The sequence below is a fragment of the Canis lupus genome, chromosome 6 (assembly GCF_048164855.1).
Source record: "Canis lupus baileyi chromosome 6, mCanLup2.hap1, whole genome shotgun sequence".
In the NCBI taxonomy this organism is placed as follows: Eukaryota; Metazoa; Chordata; class Mammalia; order Carnivora; family Canidae; genus Canis; species Canis lupus.
The window spans coordinates 76,329,787-76,346,886 of record NC_132843.1 but is presented as its reverse complement, the minus strand read 5'-3'; the positions used below and the strand labels follow the sequence as shown (position 1 = coordinate 76,346,886).

Below are 17,100 nucleotides of genomic sequence, written 5' to 3'. Positions count from 1 at the left end.
CCCTCCAGTTACATTTAATTTTTTAAAGATTTTATTTATTCATGAGAAACACAGAGAGAGAGAGAGGCAGAGACACAAGCAGAAGGAGAAGCAGGGAGCCTGATGTGGGACTCGATCCCAGGACTCCAGAATCACGCCGTGAGCCAAAGGCAGGCACTAAACCGCTGGCCACCCAGGGATCCCCTCTTTAACCCATTTTGACTTAACTTTTGTGTATAGTATAAGATAGAGGTTTAGTTTCATTCTTTTGCCTATGACTGTCTAGTTTTCCCAACACCATTTATTAAAGAGATTGTCCATAAAGGATAAACCATATTCTTGCTTCGTTTGTCATAAATTAATTGACCATGTATGTTTGGGTTCTCTGTTCTATTCCATCAATTTTTGTGTCACTGTTTTTGTGCCAGTAGCATACTGTTACTGTTATTGTTACTATATCATGGTAATATAGTTTGAAATTGTGAGCATGATACTGTTAGCTTTGTTGTTCTTTTTCAAGATTCTTTTGGGTACATAGCATCTCTTGTGTTCCGTATACATTTTAGAATTGTTTGTTCTAATTCTGTGAAGAATGACATTAGAACTTTGATAGGGATTATATTGAATCTGTAGATTGCTTGGAATAAAACGGATATTTTAACAGTGGTCTCTTAATCTACAAGACCAGATTATCTGTCCACTTATTGTATCTTCTTCAATTTCTTTCATCATTATCTAATAGTTTTTAATATATACCTAGGTATTTTTTCCTAGCTATTTTATTCTTTTTGATACGGTTGTAAATAGGATTGTTTTCTTGATTTCTCTGATAGTTCATTATATAAGAAACACAACAGATTTTTGCATCTTGATTTTGTATCCTGAAACTAGCTGAATTTATCAGTTCTAACAGGTTTGGTGTTTTGTTTTTTGTGGAATCTTTGGGGTTTTCTCTCTATATATAAGATCATGTCATTTACATTAGTGACAGTTTACTTATTCCTTTCCAACTTGGATGCCTCTTATTTTTTTCCTGTCTACTTATTCTGGCTAGGGCTTTGAATACTATTTTGAGTAAAAGTGGTGAGAATGGACATACTTGTCTTAGTCCTGATCAGCTTTATTGTTGAATATGATATTAACTGTGGACTTGTCGTATATGGCCTTCATTATTTTGAGGTACATTCTGTCTATACCCACTTTGCTGATAGTTTTAGTTATAAATGGATGTTGAATTTTGTCAGATGCTTTTTCTGCATCTATGGAGATGATCATATGATTTTTATCTTTTATTTTGTCAATGTGGTATATCACATTGATTGATTTGCAGATATTAAATCATCTTTGCATTCCCTAGAATAAGTCCCATTGATTATGGTGGAGAGTCCTTTTAATGAACTGTTGAATTTGATTTGCTTATATTTTGTTGTGGATTTTTGCATCTCTGTTTATCAGGGATATTGGCTTGTAATTTTGTGATTTTTGCCTGGTGTTGGTATGGGGGTAATGTTAACCTCATAAAATTAGTTTGGGAGCATTCCCACCTTTTCAGTTATTTAGAGAATTCAAGGAGGATTGATATTAAATCCTCTTTGAATGTTTGATAGAATTCACATGTGCAACCATCTAGTCTTGGGCTTTTGTTTTTTGGGAGATTTTTGATTACTGGTTCAGTCACCTTATTAGTAATTAGCCTATTTAGATTTTCTATTTCTTCATGATCAGTCTCAAAATACTATAAATCTATAGGAATTTATCCATTTGTTCTAAGTTGTTGAATTTGTTAACATAAAATTATTTATGGTAGTCTCTTATGATAATTTATATATACCTTTGGTGTCAGTTGTGTCTTTTATTTTTGATTTTATTTATTTGAGAACTCTTTCTTTTTATCCTTGTGTATCTAACTAAAAGTTTGTCATTTTTTTGTTTCTATTTTTAAAGAACCAACTCTTAATTTCAGTGATCTTTTCTATTACATTTTTTTTTATGATAGTCACAGAGAGAGAGAGAGAGAGAGAGAGAGGCAGAGACATAGGCAGAGGGAGAAGCAGGCTCCATGCACCGGGAGCCTGACGTGGGATTTGATCCCGGGTCTCCAGGATCGCGCCCTGGGCCAAAGGCAGGTGCTAAACCGCTGCGCCACCCAGGGATCCCTTCTATTGCATTTTTATCCCATTTTTAATTTATTTGTGCTCTGATGTTTATTATTTCCTCCCTTCTACTAAATTAGGGCTTCATTTTTCTTTTTTAGGCTTTAAAATTTTTTTTTTACGTACAAAGTTAGTTTGTGTACTTGATATTTTTCATTTTTCATGTGGTAGGTTTATATATCTATAAAATTTAGAACTATTTTGGTGTGTTATATTTTCATGTGTCCCAAAGTATTTTTTAATTTCTTGATTTCTTCATTGAGTCATTGGTCATTCAGTAGTATGTTGTTTAATCTCCATATATTTGTAATTTTTCCAGTTTTCTTGTAATTGACATCGAGTTTCATACCATTTTGGATGGAAAAGATATTTGATGTGATTTCCATTTTCTTGAATGTATTGAAACTTGTTTATAGACTAACAGATGATATATCCTGGAGATTGTTTCATGTACATTTGAAAAAATATGTCTTTTGCTGTTTTGGGGATGAAATGTTCTTTATATGATAGTCTATCTGGTGTAATGTGCCTCTTAAGGCCAGTGTTTCCTTATTGATCTCCTGTTTGGATGATCTATTCTTTTATGTAACTGGGGTATTAATGTCTCCTGTTATTATTCCTGTCAATTTCTCCCTTTACAAATGTTATATCTTCTTGCTGGATTGACACCTTAGTCATTATGTAATGCCCATCTTCGTTTTTTATTATGTTCTTTGTTTCAAAGCTTATTTTGTCTGATACAAGTATAGCTGCCACACTTTCTTTTGGTTTCCTTTTGCATGAAATATCTTTTTCTGTTCCTTCACTTCCAGTCTCTGTGTTCTTGCATAGGATATGAGTTTCTTGTAGACAGCATATAGATGGCCTTTAAAAAAATTATTTAGCTACTTTGTATTTCTTGACTGGAGAATTTAGACCATTTACATTTAAAGTAATTATATCTACTATGTACTTATTGCCGTTTTGTTTATTTTCTGGTTATTTTGTAGTTCTTCTCTGTTTCAGTCTTCTCTCGCTTTCTTCTTGGTTTGGTAGATTTGTATAGCTGTATACTTCGATTCTTTTTTCATTTTCCTTTGTGAATCTATTAGAGAGTTTTGCTTTGTGGTTACCATGAGGCTTACATATAATAGCTTATATATGTAATAGTGTATTTTAAATTGATTGCAACTTAAATTTGAATGCATTTTAAAACTACATTTTGACCCGCTTCCCCATAAAAACATGTTTTATTTTTACTTTTTTAGTGAGAGAGAGAGTGCACACATGGGAGCTAGGGAAGGGGCAGAGAGAGAGAGAGAGAATTGTAAGCAGGCTCCGGTGTACATGGAGCCCTGATGCAGGGCTTGATTTCATTACCCTGAGATTATGACCTGAGCCAAAATCAAGAGTCACACACTTAACCAACTAAGCCACCCAGGCACCCATCATTTTGTTTTTGATGTCAAATTTAAATCTTTTTACCTTGTATATCCCTTAAGTAATTATTGTCTCTATAGTTATTTTCACTTTTGTTGCCATTTAACCTTCATACTAGCTTTATAAGTCTTTAATCTACTACCTTTACCATGTATTTACCAATGGGATTTTTATTCTCATATATTTTCTTAATAATTATTACCCTTTCTTTTCAGCTTCGAGAAATCTCTTCAACATTTTTAGTAGGGCAGTTTAGTGGTGATAAATTCCTTTAGCTTTTATTTGGCTGGAAAGCTCTTTACCTCTATTTCAATTTTGAGTGATAACCTTGCCAGGTAAAGTATTCTTGGTTGGAAGTTTGTTTTTCCTCAGTATTTTGAGTGTGTCATGCCATTCTCTTCTGGCCTGCAAAGTTTCTGCTGAGAAATCTGCTGATAGCATTATGGGGGTTCCTTTGTAACAAGTTGTTTTTCTCTTGCTGCTTTTCAGATTCTCCAAGTTTTGATGTTTTAATTATTTTTTTTGGCATGTGTCTCTTTAGGTTCATCTTGTTTGGAAGTCTCTGGGCTTCCTGGGTCTCGATATCTGTTTTCTTTCTCAGATTAGGGACATTTTCAGCTGTTATTTTTTTCAAATAAGTTTTCTGTCCCCTTTTGTCTTTCTTGGACCTCTATAATATGGATGTTATTCTGCTTGATATTGTCCACAGATCCGTTAAACTATCTTCACTTTTTAAAATTATTTTTTTGTTTTACTGATTTGTTTGGGTGAGTTCCACTGCCCTGTCTTCCAGATCACTGATTCTGGTCTGCTGTTGAACCCTTCCAGTGTATTTTTTAGTTTAGTTATTGTTCTGTGGCTTCTATTTGGTACTTTCTTATATTTTCTCTCTTTTTGAAATTCTCATTGTATTTATCCAGTCTTCTACCAATTTCAGTGACTATCTTTATGACCATTACTTTGAATTCTTTATCAGATCAATTACTTACCTCTACTTCTTGTAGGTTTTTTTTTTTTTTTTCCTGGAATCTTGTCTTATTCTTTCATTTGGAATATAGTCCTGTTGCCTCATTTTGGTTGGCTTTCTATGTTAGTTTCGGTGCATTAGACGAAACAGCTCTCTCTCTCATTCTTTAAAGAATGACCTTGTGTAGATGACCCTATCATTTAACCTTGCCCTAGCTCTTGGTTATCTCTTGAACCTTTGTGATTGTCTAAGGAGCTTGATTTATTATTAATAGCTGTTGAGATAGTGCTCTGTCCTCTAAATGTTCCAGAGGTAGGGATCTATTTAGGTTGCTTAGAAGCTAAACCCTAAGGCAGCAGCTTTTTAAAGGTATGTAAGTGTATAGTTTTGCAGGACAGCAGTCAGAAAGACTGCTGGTCTTCATTCCAGTCAATCTGGAGGAGTACTTTTGGTGACGATGGCAAAAAGTGTGGCTTCATACAAGTGTATGAACTTTCTAGGAGGTACCAGTGAGCTACTGCAAGGCCAGGGGAGAGTGCAAAAATGATATCCCCTGGTCTGTGTTCACTGAGTGTACTTCAATAGCCTCTAGATGTGTGGTAGTTCTGCAGTGTGCCCCTCAGTTGAAGCTCCAGTGTAAGTAAATAGGAAGACTCGGTAGTGTGTTTCCTTCTGCTGTTTCTGCAGTGCCCTGAGGGTAGTATCCTGTCAAGAACTGTCTCTTCTATTATTTCAGACCTGTGGGGCCCAGAAAACATAATTTTCCATGGCCACCAGAGCCAAGTGCTCAAGCGGCATTCCCTATGTAGGCTGTGCTTTTCCACTGCCTCTGATGGGGCTGCAAGGGTGGTATAGAGGCAGGAGTGCCTGTTGGCACTAGAAAGGTAGAGGGAGAAGAAGTGACACCCACAAGTGCCTCTCTGTCCCAGAGAGAGTTTGAATAAGCTCCTCCTCCTCTGGCAGATGCTTTAAGATTAGCAAATGAATCTTTTTCATGTTGGTCTAGGTACTTTACATACTGCTGCTTTTGTGCTTGGTCCTGAGGCAAGGGAGTCTGTGCCTAAGTTCTTTAAGAGTAGAATCTCCATTCCCTACAACTCTTTGTTCTCCTAGATATAAGCCCTGTTGGTTTTCAAAGCCAGACATTTTGGGAGCTCATCTCTTTCATGTAGGTCTGAAGGCTTGAGGTGCCTGATATGTGCCATAAGTCCCTTATTTCTCAGAGAGAAACTGCTTGAGATCCCTCCCACTTGTGGGTCACCACATATTAGATGGGGTTTTGGATGAGATCATGTCTCTGCATCTTCTACATTTCTCAGTGTGGTTCTTTTATCCTTTGTTGTGGAGGAGCTATTCGGCTAGTTTTCAGGTATTTTTCTGAGGGAATTATTGCATATGTAGCTGTGGATTTGCTGTATCCATAGGAGGAGGTGAATTCAGAATCTTATGCTGCCCTGTTGAAATGTCTCCTTGTTTTGTTTTTATAAAGCCATTCTAATGGGTGTGAAGTGGTATATCATTGTGGTTTTGATTTGCATTTCTTTAATGATTTGTGATGTATTTTCATGTACTCATTGGTCATTTAATTTTCTTCATTGGAAAAAAGTCTGCTCAAGGTCTTTGCCCATTTTTAAGCATGTTTTGTTGTTGTTATTGAGTAGTAGGAGCTCTTTATGTATTCAGATATTAATCCCTTAGTAGATACATGATTTGTAGATATTTTCTTCCATTCCATGGGTTGCCTTTTTACTTTGTTGATTGTGTCCTTTGATTCATGAAAGTTTTTAATTTTCATGAAGTCCAATTATGCATTTTTTCTTTTGATGCTTGTGCTTTCAGTGTCATGTCAAGAAATTACAAATTCAATGTCATGGTGCTTTCCCTATACGTTTTTTTCTAAGAATTTTAGTTTTAGCTCTTACATTTAGGTCTTATCTTTTTTTCTTAAAAATGAAAATGAGAATGCTCAAGTGTGCTTTTGAATTAATCAACTTCTGTAGGATGATATTTGTAAATTATCCCCTTAGTCATTCTTTGATGTTTGGAGCAAGAACTAATTTACTAAGATATGAGCTGTACCATTTGGTGTAATTTAATTCAAATAAAAGTTTTTTTAAAAAAATATTTATTTATTCATGAGAGAGAGAGACAGAGAGAGAGAGAGAGGCAGAGACACAGGCAGAGGGAGAAGCAGGCTCCATGTAGGGAGCCCGACGTGGGACTCGATCCCGGGTCTCTAGGATCACCCCTGGGCTGAAGGTGGTGCTAAACCGCTGAGCCAACGGGGCTGCACCAAAGAAAAGTTTTTTAAAAAGTTTTAACTATTGCCTATTATTGTTTTCTGATTTTTAACATCAGGATATATTTTCCATCCTTTTCTTATCTGTTTAAATACTAAGTTGATGTATACCTGGGTGGCTCAGTTGGTTAAGTGTTGACTCTCAGTTTCTGTTCAGGTCATGATCTCAAGCTCATGGTATTGAGCTCTGTGTTGGGTTCCATGCATAGTGAGGTGTCTGCTTGAAATTCTCTCCCCTCCTCCCTTTCCCTCCTGTCCTCTCTTCTCCCCTACCCCTCTACCTGCTTTCATGTGCTCTCTATCTCATTCATAAATAAAAAAAATAAAATAAAATAAATAAATAAATAAATAAATAAATAATTTTTAAAAAAAATAAATTCTCATTTGATATTTTATTACTCTTGAGGTTGTATTTTTCTGGGTTGGCCTAAAATTTTTTTTCCTTTGTTTCTAGCTATACTCTAAGCCTTTCTGTGACTTTTTTCTCCTATCTACACCTAAAACTTGGATGTTCTTATTTTATATTCTTAGTTTCTCTTCTTTCTACACATTTATTGGCATTTCATACACACTGATAGCTCTAAGTGCCACTGTATTTTGATCTTTAAGAATGTTCTTCCTTCCTGAACACTGATTATATCATTCCACAGCTTATAGTCTTCTCATAGCTTCCTTTTTCTCTTAGAATAAAATCTAAACTTGTATGTAGCCTGATGTATAAGAAGCTCCATGATCTGGTTTATGATATTCTTTCCTAGCTCATCTACTTCTTTTTTGTTACACATAATGTATTGTCCAATAATTTTGAACTACTCAAATTTTCCAGAACATAAGTCTACATAGTTATCTTTCAAGATTATAAGTCATTCACTCATGATTACTGATAGGACAATCATCTTTTGAGATTCAAAGTAAATATCTTTAAAAAAACAAAACCCTAAATTCAGCACAGATACTACTATAGATACTTCTTATTTAATAGAATTTAAATGTATCATTAATGAATTAAGATACTCCTTTTACACTTCTAGTGAGCAATCTAATCTGGCAATCAAATTTTATTATTAGAATAGCAAAGTTTTGGTACTTGTCAAAAGTTCAGGTATTTTTTGTGGATGTGTGTAAATATTTCCCCTGATACACTTGATGTACTTAATTCTGTGAGATATTCATTAGAAGGTCATTTTACATTTGAACAATTTTATGTTGAAGCTATGCATTCAGTCATTTTCCTAGGAAAATAACTGGAAATAAAAATATTTAATTATAACAATGGAAATTCAAAACCAGAATTCTACTTGGTGATTATTTCTTGTTTTTTGTTTTTGCAAGTATACAATACATGTGGAACCAGCATTAATTCTAATAGTCATCCAAATTTTGAATACTTTACTTTTAGAAACTCTTAGTGTTAAATATGGTCTTTTCTTTTAAGTCATTCTAAAGAACATTCTAAGTAGGCAGTTTTGAATGCACACTGTATAAACTCTTATAGAAATTGGAGTTACGAAATTTTCTTAGGTAAAAGACAAATTGTGAGAAGTTATGTGTCTCATATCCAAGTTCCTTACAATTAAAATTTACCTTTTTTGAGCAATTTCCATTTCCTTTGGTATATTGTCCCCACCTAAATATTTTAAGAAAGAATAAAAATTATATATATAAAAAGCAACCTTCATATATTTATAACTGGGTTTATATGTATAATTCAGAAAAAGTGAGTGTGCTTATCAAGGTACATTATTATTATACATATCCTAGGAAGTAAATGTGTTATATATTTTACTTAATGCCATTTATTATTAGCCACATCTGTGAGAATATTTTACGAGGAACACTGACTTTCAGGTGAAATCTATCCATAATAAGGAAATACACATACACATGTGTGCTGGTAGCTGTTTAGAAAAGAGCTATTTAGAATAACCTGTACATTGTATCGTAGTACAATGATCATACTAAATTGTATCCCTTAAAAATGAGGTTTAAGATTTTAAAATTAAAATGGAAAATGGAAGCATTCAGTGATCTGATAAAAAGTATTGTTATTTTTATTCAATCCCATTGCTCTTGGATTTAATGATTTAGGTGATTTTCTCTGTAGATAGCATCGGTGTATTTTATAATAATAGTTTTGCCAAATATAGATTTATATTAAATAGAAACACTGCTATTTTACTTTCTGGTAAAGTAATAAAGTAATAAAAATATTTGATTATCTTTTCCATACTTATTAAATTTCAATATTTCTATTTCAGTTTTTTGAAATGTGCTTGTGGTAAGCAGTTGTGTGAAACATGTCTAATATCAAAAGGCACAGTGCATGATTTATCAGGTAGTTTTAATTATATTGCTCTGTATCTAATTCATTTATAAAATGTACTTTTTAATTTTACTCTAGGAAGATGATTTGAATGAAACTCTCAAATCGCTCTATAGCCACCCAGTACCAAAGGCAAACACTCCTGTCAGTTTGAGTGTGGTAAGTATTAGCTATTAATTGATTTTTTTAGTCATAGAACATTCTCATTTAAGAACACATGCACCATCAAGAGATTCTTCTACCAGGGAAGCTTTAGTGCCAGTAATAACAGCACTACATGATATTGGAACTTTTTGCCATGCTTTAACTATCATAACATATAGTAGATGTGAATTTTTGGAGTTCTTAAATCACAGATTTTTTTTTTATTATATGCTAGAAGTAGCCACACCTGTGAGAATATTTTACGAGGAACACTGACTTTCAGGTGAAATCTATCCATAATAAGGAAATACACATACACATGTGTGCGCACACACACACAATACTTCTCATAAAATGAAAACAGTATATAAAAAAAGAATTGAGGGTATAGCATATAACTAATCATATGATAAAAATTCTGCGTACAAAGTTTCTTCTTCTTTCCCCATTCTGCAATCAATCTTCAAGTATAAACACCAACCAATGAAAATATGATTGATATTTATCAAACAAGCCTGTTGTGGTATAGATTATTTACCACTGAAACTTCACTAAGCACACTAGTATTTTGGGAGATTTTGTAAATATTCAAAGTTAATGATCACAAATGTGGATATTTTCATTAATATTCAGTATACCAAATGAAATGTTAGCATTTATTTATATTCATTTTAGTTCTTCCAACAGAATGATAAACGGTGCCACTCATAAGAAAGAAAATGTATAGGATGATGTAAGAGAAATTGAAAGAAAAAGTAAATTGAAGTATATGTAATCGTATTCATAGGTCTTTACTTTTTTGCACAACAAAGAAATTATTAGTTTCATTATATTCTTTGGTAATAACTTTCTTTTTGCGTAATTTTTCCTGCAGTTTTACTCAATAATAGCATTCTCTGACTTTATTCTTTTTTTCTCTGTCAGCAACCTAGTTCAGATGCTTAGCACTTTAAATAGTTCTTACTCTAGAGTTTCTCTTTCTAGTCCTTTCTATAAAAGCCTGTCAGATTAAACTTCCTTAAACTATATAAAGTTTCTTGCTGAAACCTAAAAGCTCCCATTTTCTATAGATTTTGTCCAAACTTTCCACCAGGCTTTCATGAACACACACTAGTTAGCCTCAGTCTACCTTTTCATTTTTGTTTCACTTTTTTTTTTCTTCCTAAATTGATTTCCTACTCTGGTCACATTGTTCTGTTCGTCTTCTTGAATGAACATTGTGCTTTTTCACTTGTACACCTTACTTTTTTACTAAAGCCTCTTTGTAGAATATCCATCTGTAGTCTAGAACTAGCTCACTTCCCACCTTTGTGAAACTTTCCTGTATGGTTAACAGCGTATTCTTTTTCCCTGTGATCTCCGCACCTTTATGTCTACACCCTCTTTTGTTGCACACTACCAAAGAGGAAATATTTAGTAGTCATTTGGAGATTGTAGACTGGAAAGCTAAGGATAACCTAGAATTTTTAACGCAGATGTAGTAGTCATCAGCAGAAATAATTGTAGGAATACTTGAGCTATTTAAAGGAATACAGAGAGAGTAAAGCAGAGGCCAACATCTCATTGTCCAAATGGATTGTATAGAAGAAAAAAGCAGATTGTATGAAAGAATTAGAGGAAGGAACAGTTAAGGAGAAACTCAGATTTGTAGGTCATTGAAGCCAAAGAAGTGCAAGGTTTACGATTAGTGGGAATGAAATAGGCCAAGGGAAAATATCAAGAACAAAGAAAGGCTCTGGATTATCAAAAATAAATGTCATTCTTTGAAGGAGTTGTATTTATAAAATGATTCTAACACTTTGTTAAAAGGTGAAGGAAATATACGTGCTAAAATAATAGAGGTAGCTATTGTAGAGCATTAATGAGAGATGTAAAAAATGCATGCTGGCTTTAAATTGGAGTATCATTTGTTCTGGAGTAAATAAATATCTTACAAAAATACTGTTCAAAAATACTGGCTATTGAGGGGGCACCCGAGTGGCTCAGATGGATAAGCATCTGTCTTTGGCTCAGGTAATGATGCCAGGGTCCTGGGATCGAGCCCCATGTTGGGCTCTCTGCTCAGTGGGGAGTCTCCTCCCTCGCCCTCTGCCCCTCCCTTCTACTCATGCTTTTCTCTGTCTCTCAAATGAATAAGATATTTTTTTAAAATGCTGGCTATTGAAACAATTCATCTTTATTAGTAAGGATTGTAAATAAAAAAAGTATTAGACCTCTTAATATCTAAGAATAGGGAATACTGGTTTAAGTCACAGTCACTAAGTGTGTGATGTTAAGCCAAAAAGTTAGTATCTTTTGATGATTCTTTTTCTTCATTTGAGAAATTGAGTGAGTCTATTTTTGAGAAAGTTGTTTGGGGAATTACATGAAATGATATATCTAGATATACCATGAAAAGCTATCCTAATATCAGTTGTTAGTGAATTGAAGTTTTATCATATGGAGAAGATATTTTGTACTGTAGCTGAAATAATCTTGTTTAGTGAATTTGAGTGTGTTCTATTCCATGTATGACAGTTATTTCTATAATTTAAGCCTTCTTATAAGCTTTTGAGTCAATAACTATGGTAGCTTTCAAATTTTGTATTCCTTTTCTCAAAACAGTATCTAAAGAATTGGCAGATTCAGCTGATGGATAAAATATTGTCTTAGATTCAACTAAAGTCCATTTAGTAATTTCATTGGATTCAACAGCGGTTTACTATAGTGCTGAGCCCAGTGCTGTGCTGTTCATGAGTGGCAGAGCTGGAATTAAAAGCACTTGTCTTCAGCTTCTCGTAGAGGTTTTAGTTTTATGATGCCCAGTTAAGATTGATTGTCCTGGGAATTTTTGTTCTTCCATAAAGTAGAAAGAAAATTTTGTTTGCACAGTTTGTGATAGAAAAATGTAAGAAGCCTTGGGAAGTTACTATACTTCCTTATAATTTCATATTTCACGAATGCTGTAACACATGAATTTTTCAAGGCTTGACATTGCAACCACAAGAATATCACAGAGATTGCATAAAAAGTTAGTATTTAATGTAAATGTTTATTTTGAAATTCTATTTCAAAATTATTAATATCCACAGCATTTTCTACTCTCTGTTGAGAATGAAAATACTTTCTTTGAGATTTTTCTAGCATAAAATTGGCAAAACAGCATTTAACATAGCATTTATAATTAATGGTACTTTCAGTGAATAATGTGGCTACATGGGTTTGTTTCAGATACACAGCAAATTCTGTAAACTTCCCCCATGAAAGTAAAATATTCATTTTTTCTCTCATATATTATAAGAACCAAGAGATATATATTGCCAGTGAGCAAGTTCTGAAAGATCAGCCCTTCCTAGTACCGGTGAGTTAAAAGGACATTGGCTTCTAAAAATCACTATTAAATTGAGAAAATAATTACTTCTTTCACTGTGTTTTTCAGATTCACTCCAGTCCTTTAGGAAATGGCTAATTTGACTCTTTTAAGAAAATTAATCATTCAGAGTATATTTTCTGTTTATACTATCTTTTAGAGCATAGTTTTATGAAATACAGTACTATTAAAAAACCCCTCCAAATAAAGCAGTTAATAGAGACCAAATCTATGCATATTTCTTCATTGTCAGTAGTAGTAATGTGAAAGTGCTTCACAGCAAGAGATTTCTGTCACATTTTTTTGTCACAAGGTCTCAAGAGACCTTGTGATTTATCTCATATTGTTTTTCTACCCTGGAAAATTATGCATTATGACTGTGCTAACTAGCCTGTTCTGACTAGTTAGGTGTGCCCAATATTGGCTAGAATGTTTCTTTTCCGGTCTTTAATTATGACAGTATTAAATATGTCCTTATGTGATTAAGATAGTAAAATAATTTTGGAGATTAATATGAACAGAAAATAAAACAATTCTGGTGATTTAGTTGTGCTGATTCTGGGTGGTAAAATTTGGGAACATTATAGGGGAACACGAAGACATACACAATATGCTTTTTATATAAATAGATCTATGAACTGTTGTGTTGCTTTGAATGTTATAGGAGCTAATTACTGTTTGTTTAGTGGGTGTATGAGAGTCAACTTTTGAGATCATGTTTTTAAAAAACTTTTAAATATTTAAAAATTATGGCCTATTTCTGCTTTCTAAATAATATAGTAGCTGATATGTACCAGAGAACTTTGTTGTGACTTACCCTAGAAACTGAGGAATCTTAATAGATCTTGAGATATTCTTGGGAAAGCAAACTTCATTATATACCAGTATCCCTCAATGTGTTCGTATGTACATACATACCTTTCAGTAATATACTTTTTTGTCTTAATAATTATTTTCCAGGATTCTTATTTCAGTTTTAAAATTAAATATTTTTAACTAACACTTAACTGTGTTTGTATGTGAAAGTTATTGTTCCATATATAAACCTGCTGTCTTATTTAAGAATCTCTCAAATTCCACAAATCCTGAATGTTAATCCTTGGTACTTATTAATTTAATTGATATATCTTTTCATATTTTTTTCTTAAATTATATGTAATATGACCAAATTTTCATTCTGCTTTTCTTATGTGATTTATTTCTTTTTGTTAGCATTCCTACTTCATTGCTCCAGATGTTACTGGACTCCCAACAATTCCTGAGAGTGTAAGTTTCTGTTTTCTATATTTTTTTTATGCTACTCATATTATGAATTTTATTTATTTTGGTCTCAGTGTCTGAAGATTTCTGTTTAGAGAAATAGAATACATTTTAATTATCTGTTTTGTTAGAAATACGAAATAGGAGTAATGGTGTTATCTCTTTTTCTTTTTGATGTGTCTCCTACTTTACTTCCTTCTTAATGTCTGGTTGTAGGTAAGGAAAATTGCATGAGAAAAACTGTTTCTACCACTTGAAGTTGTTCAGTAGGATCATAGATATTTATATGCATATATGATATACATATATATATATGTATCATATATATATATATATATATATATATGATATATTAGGTCCTGAGTTCTCCTAGATAAGTTAGAGGAAATATCTCAGATGGACTCTACTTGGTGGGGGGATGAATACTGGCAATGGGAAATATTTTCACATACTTAGTTACTTTAGTGAACTGACTGTAGCATTTTAGATTACTTATATAATTCTGTGAAAATCTTAATGTCCTGTACTTGATTTCTTGATTTTAATTGAAGTGATATATATTTTGTAGGGCTTGAGGGGTACTATAAGAAATTATAAAAATTTCTAAAGTTTGCATTTTATTTAGAGTCCTAATTGTAGCCATGCTAGAAATAGTTTCAGTGTTTTAATCAGTATTATAAGTTAATATTCTGTAGAAAAATTTACATGGAAAGTGAAAGTGATAAATAGGCTTTTGGTTGCTGTGTAAAAAAGGAAATTTTCTCTTATGCAATCTATTTCAACTTCCCTTGTAAAGATACAATGAATTAGTAAAAATAATTCAATAAAAAGTGAAAGAAACATCAATAGGAAATTTCTATAAGAAACATCAATCCTAAATTTCTAGAAATACTTATTATTTTTTCAGAACTCTAATGTTCTTTCAGAATGTTTTCAAACTTACTAAGTCTTTAATTTCCAAAAGTACATGTGTTATGAGTGAATGAAGCCTGGGGAAACAATTGTAAGTTTTCCAATATTAAACCAAGGCTGTCAGTGGTATTTTTAGTACAGATGAGTCCAGATAACTCCTATGAAAAGAGTAGATGAAGCAGTTTTTAATGTTGGCCTGAAATAGACTATCAGCACAGCATTCTGTGTTGAGAAATATTTTTCGATCTAGAAATTATTTTTCTTTGAAATTGCAGGGAAAATACTAAGGTTGAATGCCATTAATCTTAGATATGAAGAGTTGAATTGGAAAGTGAGGTAGACTTCAGATACAGAAAACAGCAAATCAGTTTCTCCCTACTAAATTCAACATCATTCACTGATATTGCAGGTTCTGTGTCCTGCTGTTACGTTTGTCCTGGTAAAATTTCTCCCTTCTGGAAATCAAAGAAACGATTGGATTTCTTGTTTTCTTGCCCAACTAAAAGTTTTCACCTCCTAGGTCATAGTCTACTTGATATTACACTTTTTAGTTTATTATTACATCTTATTCAATCTCCTTATTATTTTATAATTTTCTGGTTTGCTTGAGTTTGAGTACAGAAAGTTAAAAATAAGTTAAGGAGAAGTTCTAAAAGTCCAAGTTATGTAGCTTATCCCAATTTTGTTCTTATGTGGGGAAAATAAGACAATGTTAAATCAAGGAAGTTAATTAGCCTACCACCAAAATTTATTTGGTTATAGGAGCATAGATTAGATCTGACATCTGATATAAACAAGGGATTTTCCTTAATAAAGGACAAGGATCTGCTTTATAAATTCATCTCATCCTTTGGGTGCCTTGTACATAGTACATACTGTCAGACAGTAATGTTCCTGACTGAATGATCGGCAAACATAAAAAGACTCAAATGTAATTTTTGGAACAGCTGTTCTCAAAGTTCAGTGTATGTGTGTGTGTGTATAAATATATTACTGATATATGTATGTATGTATGATATATATATATATATCAGTAATACATTATTTTTAAAAACAGATACTTGGAGCCATACTCTGAAGATTACAATTCAGCAGGGCTATAGTTGGGGCCCAAGAAAACAGTTTATAAATACTTGGGGAGGGACAGTGGAAAATGTGTGATTCTCTGATTATCCTCCATGAAACATGTTCCTGGGGTAGGATTATGTTTCAAATAATAATAGAGTGTTATGTGCTTCATGTGGCAGCAGAATAGTATTACATTTAATTATTTTAATGAATATTTTTAATAATAGCATCCTTTGAACTTTAAGACTTGTTGGTAAATGTATAAAATATTTTCCTTCATAATCACCATGAGCTCTAACTTACACATTTACTTTTCACTTGTACAGAGAAATCTTACAGAATATTTTGTTGCTGTGGATGTGAATAATATGCTGCAACTGTATGCCAGCATGTTACATGAGAGGCGCATCATTATTACCTCTAGCAAATTAAGCACTGTAAGTACTTCACACTTCTCCTTTTAAGTAGAATGTATTGAGCATTTCACAAAAAGACCTATGAACCTCTGCAGACTTAGAAATGTTCTATGTGTACTTATGAGACAATATCTACATACTTTTTTGATATATGGTTTTAATCTGGCTCTTGAAGTACAAAAGTCTGATTTATAGAAGGCCTTCTCAGATGCATTAAGTCAGGTTAATTATTTTTTCTTATCAGGAGATGAGAGTTTTTTTTTTTCTTTTTAACTCTCCAGAGTTCATTTTAGTGCCTTCTACCATATAAAGAATTCTTAAGAGCTATTATGAGATCTTTATTATTCACTTGTGGCTTTTTCCATTGGAGCTACTTGAAAGAAATCAAGGGGCCATAATAATAGCTGCTATCCTAACCTGGTAATAGGTAGATTCATCTTTGTTGCCAAGTAGTGGTTTGGGAGTAGCTTCTATAATAGTTCTGATTTGGAGGAGCTCTTCAGGCTGATAATAACTTAAAAGTCAAAGTAGCATTCTTTTTTTAAATCACAGGTTTTATGCTACTCATTGAAATATTCTTTTAGAAGGTCTTCATTACTGTAGTAAAGGCAATGAGAATAGGAGTTTTCTTGGGTTATAGAAAAATATTCAAAAGTATTTTGCTAGTTTTCCTAACTTTTTTCTATTGTAAGCATTAAAATTTTAATATTTTTGACTTAAAAGTTTTAATATAAACAAACAGTTTTTAGTAATATACAAGGTATTTATTAAAAGTGTAATGTTGCATGAATTTGCTTCCTTACAAATTTGG

At 32.8% G+C, this 17,100-nt stretch overlaps 1 protein-coding gene across 12 annotated transcripts in view; it reads left to right on the top strand.

The window, feature by feature from the left end:
• DENND1B (DENN domain containing 1B) overlaps nt 1-17,100 on the top strand; it is a 261,096-nt gene that overhangs the window by 117,394 nt on the left and 126,602 nt on the right. For 8 of the 12 annotated variants that reach the window (XM_072831286.1, XM_072831295.1, XM_072831291.1 and 5 more), the window contains 4 exons: nt 9,219-9,299; nt 12,565-12,624; nt 13,846-13,899; nt 16,200-16,310. In XM_072831286.1, the coding sequence (XP_072687387.1) occupies nt 9,219-9,299; nt 12,565-12,624; nt 13,846-13,899; nt 16,200-16,310 (306 nt within the window). Of the gene's footprint in view, nt 1-630; nt 740-771; nt 893-9,218; nt 9,300-12,564; nt 12,625-13,845; nt 13,900-16,199; nt 16,311-17,100 lie in introns of those variants that run through there. The other 4 variants (XM_072831293.1, XM_072831287.1, XM_072831297.1 and 1 more) reach the window with 3 other exon arrangements.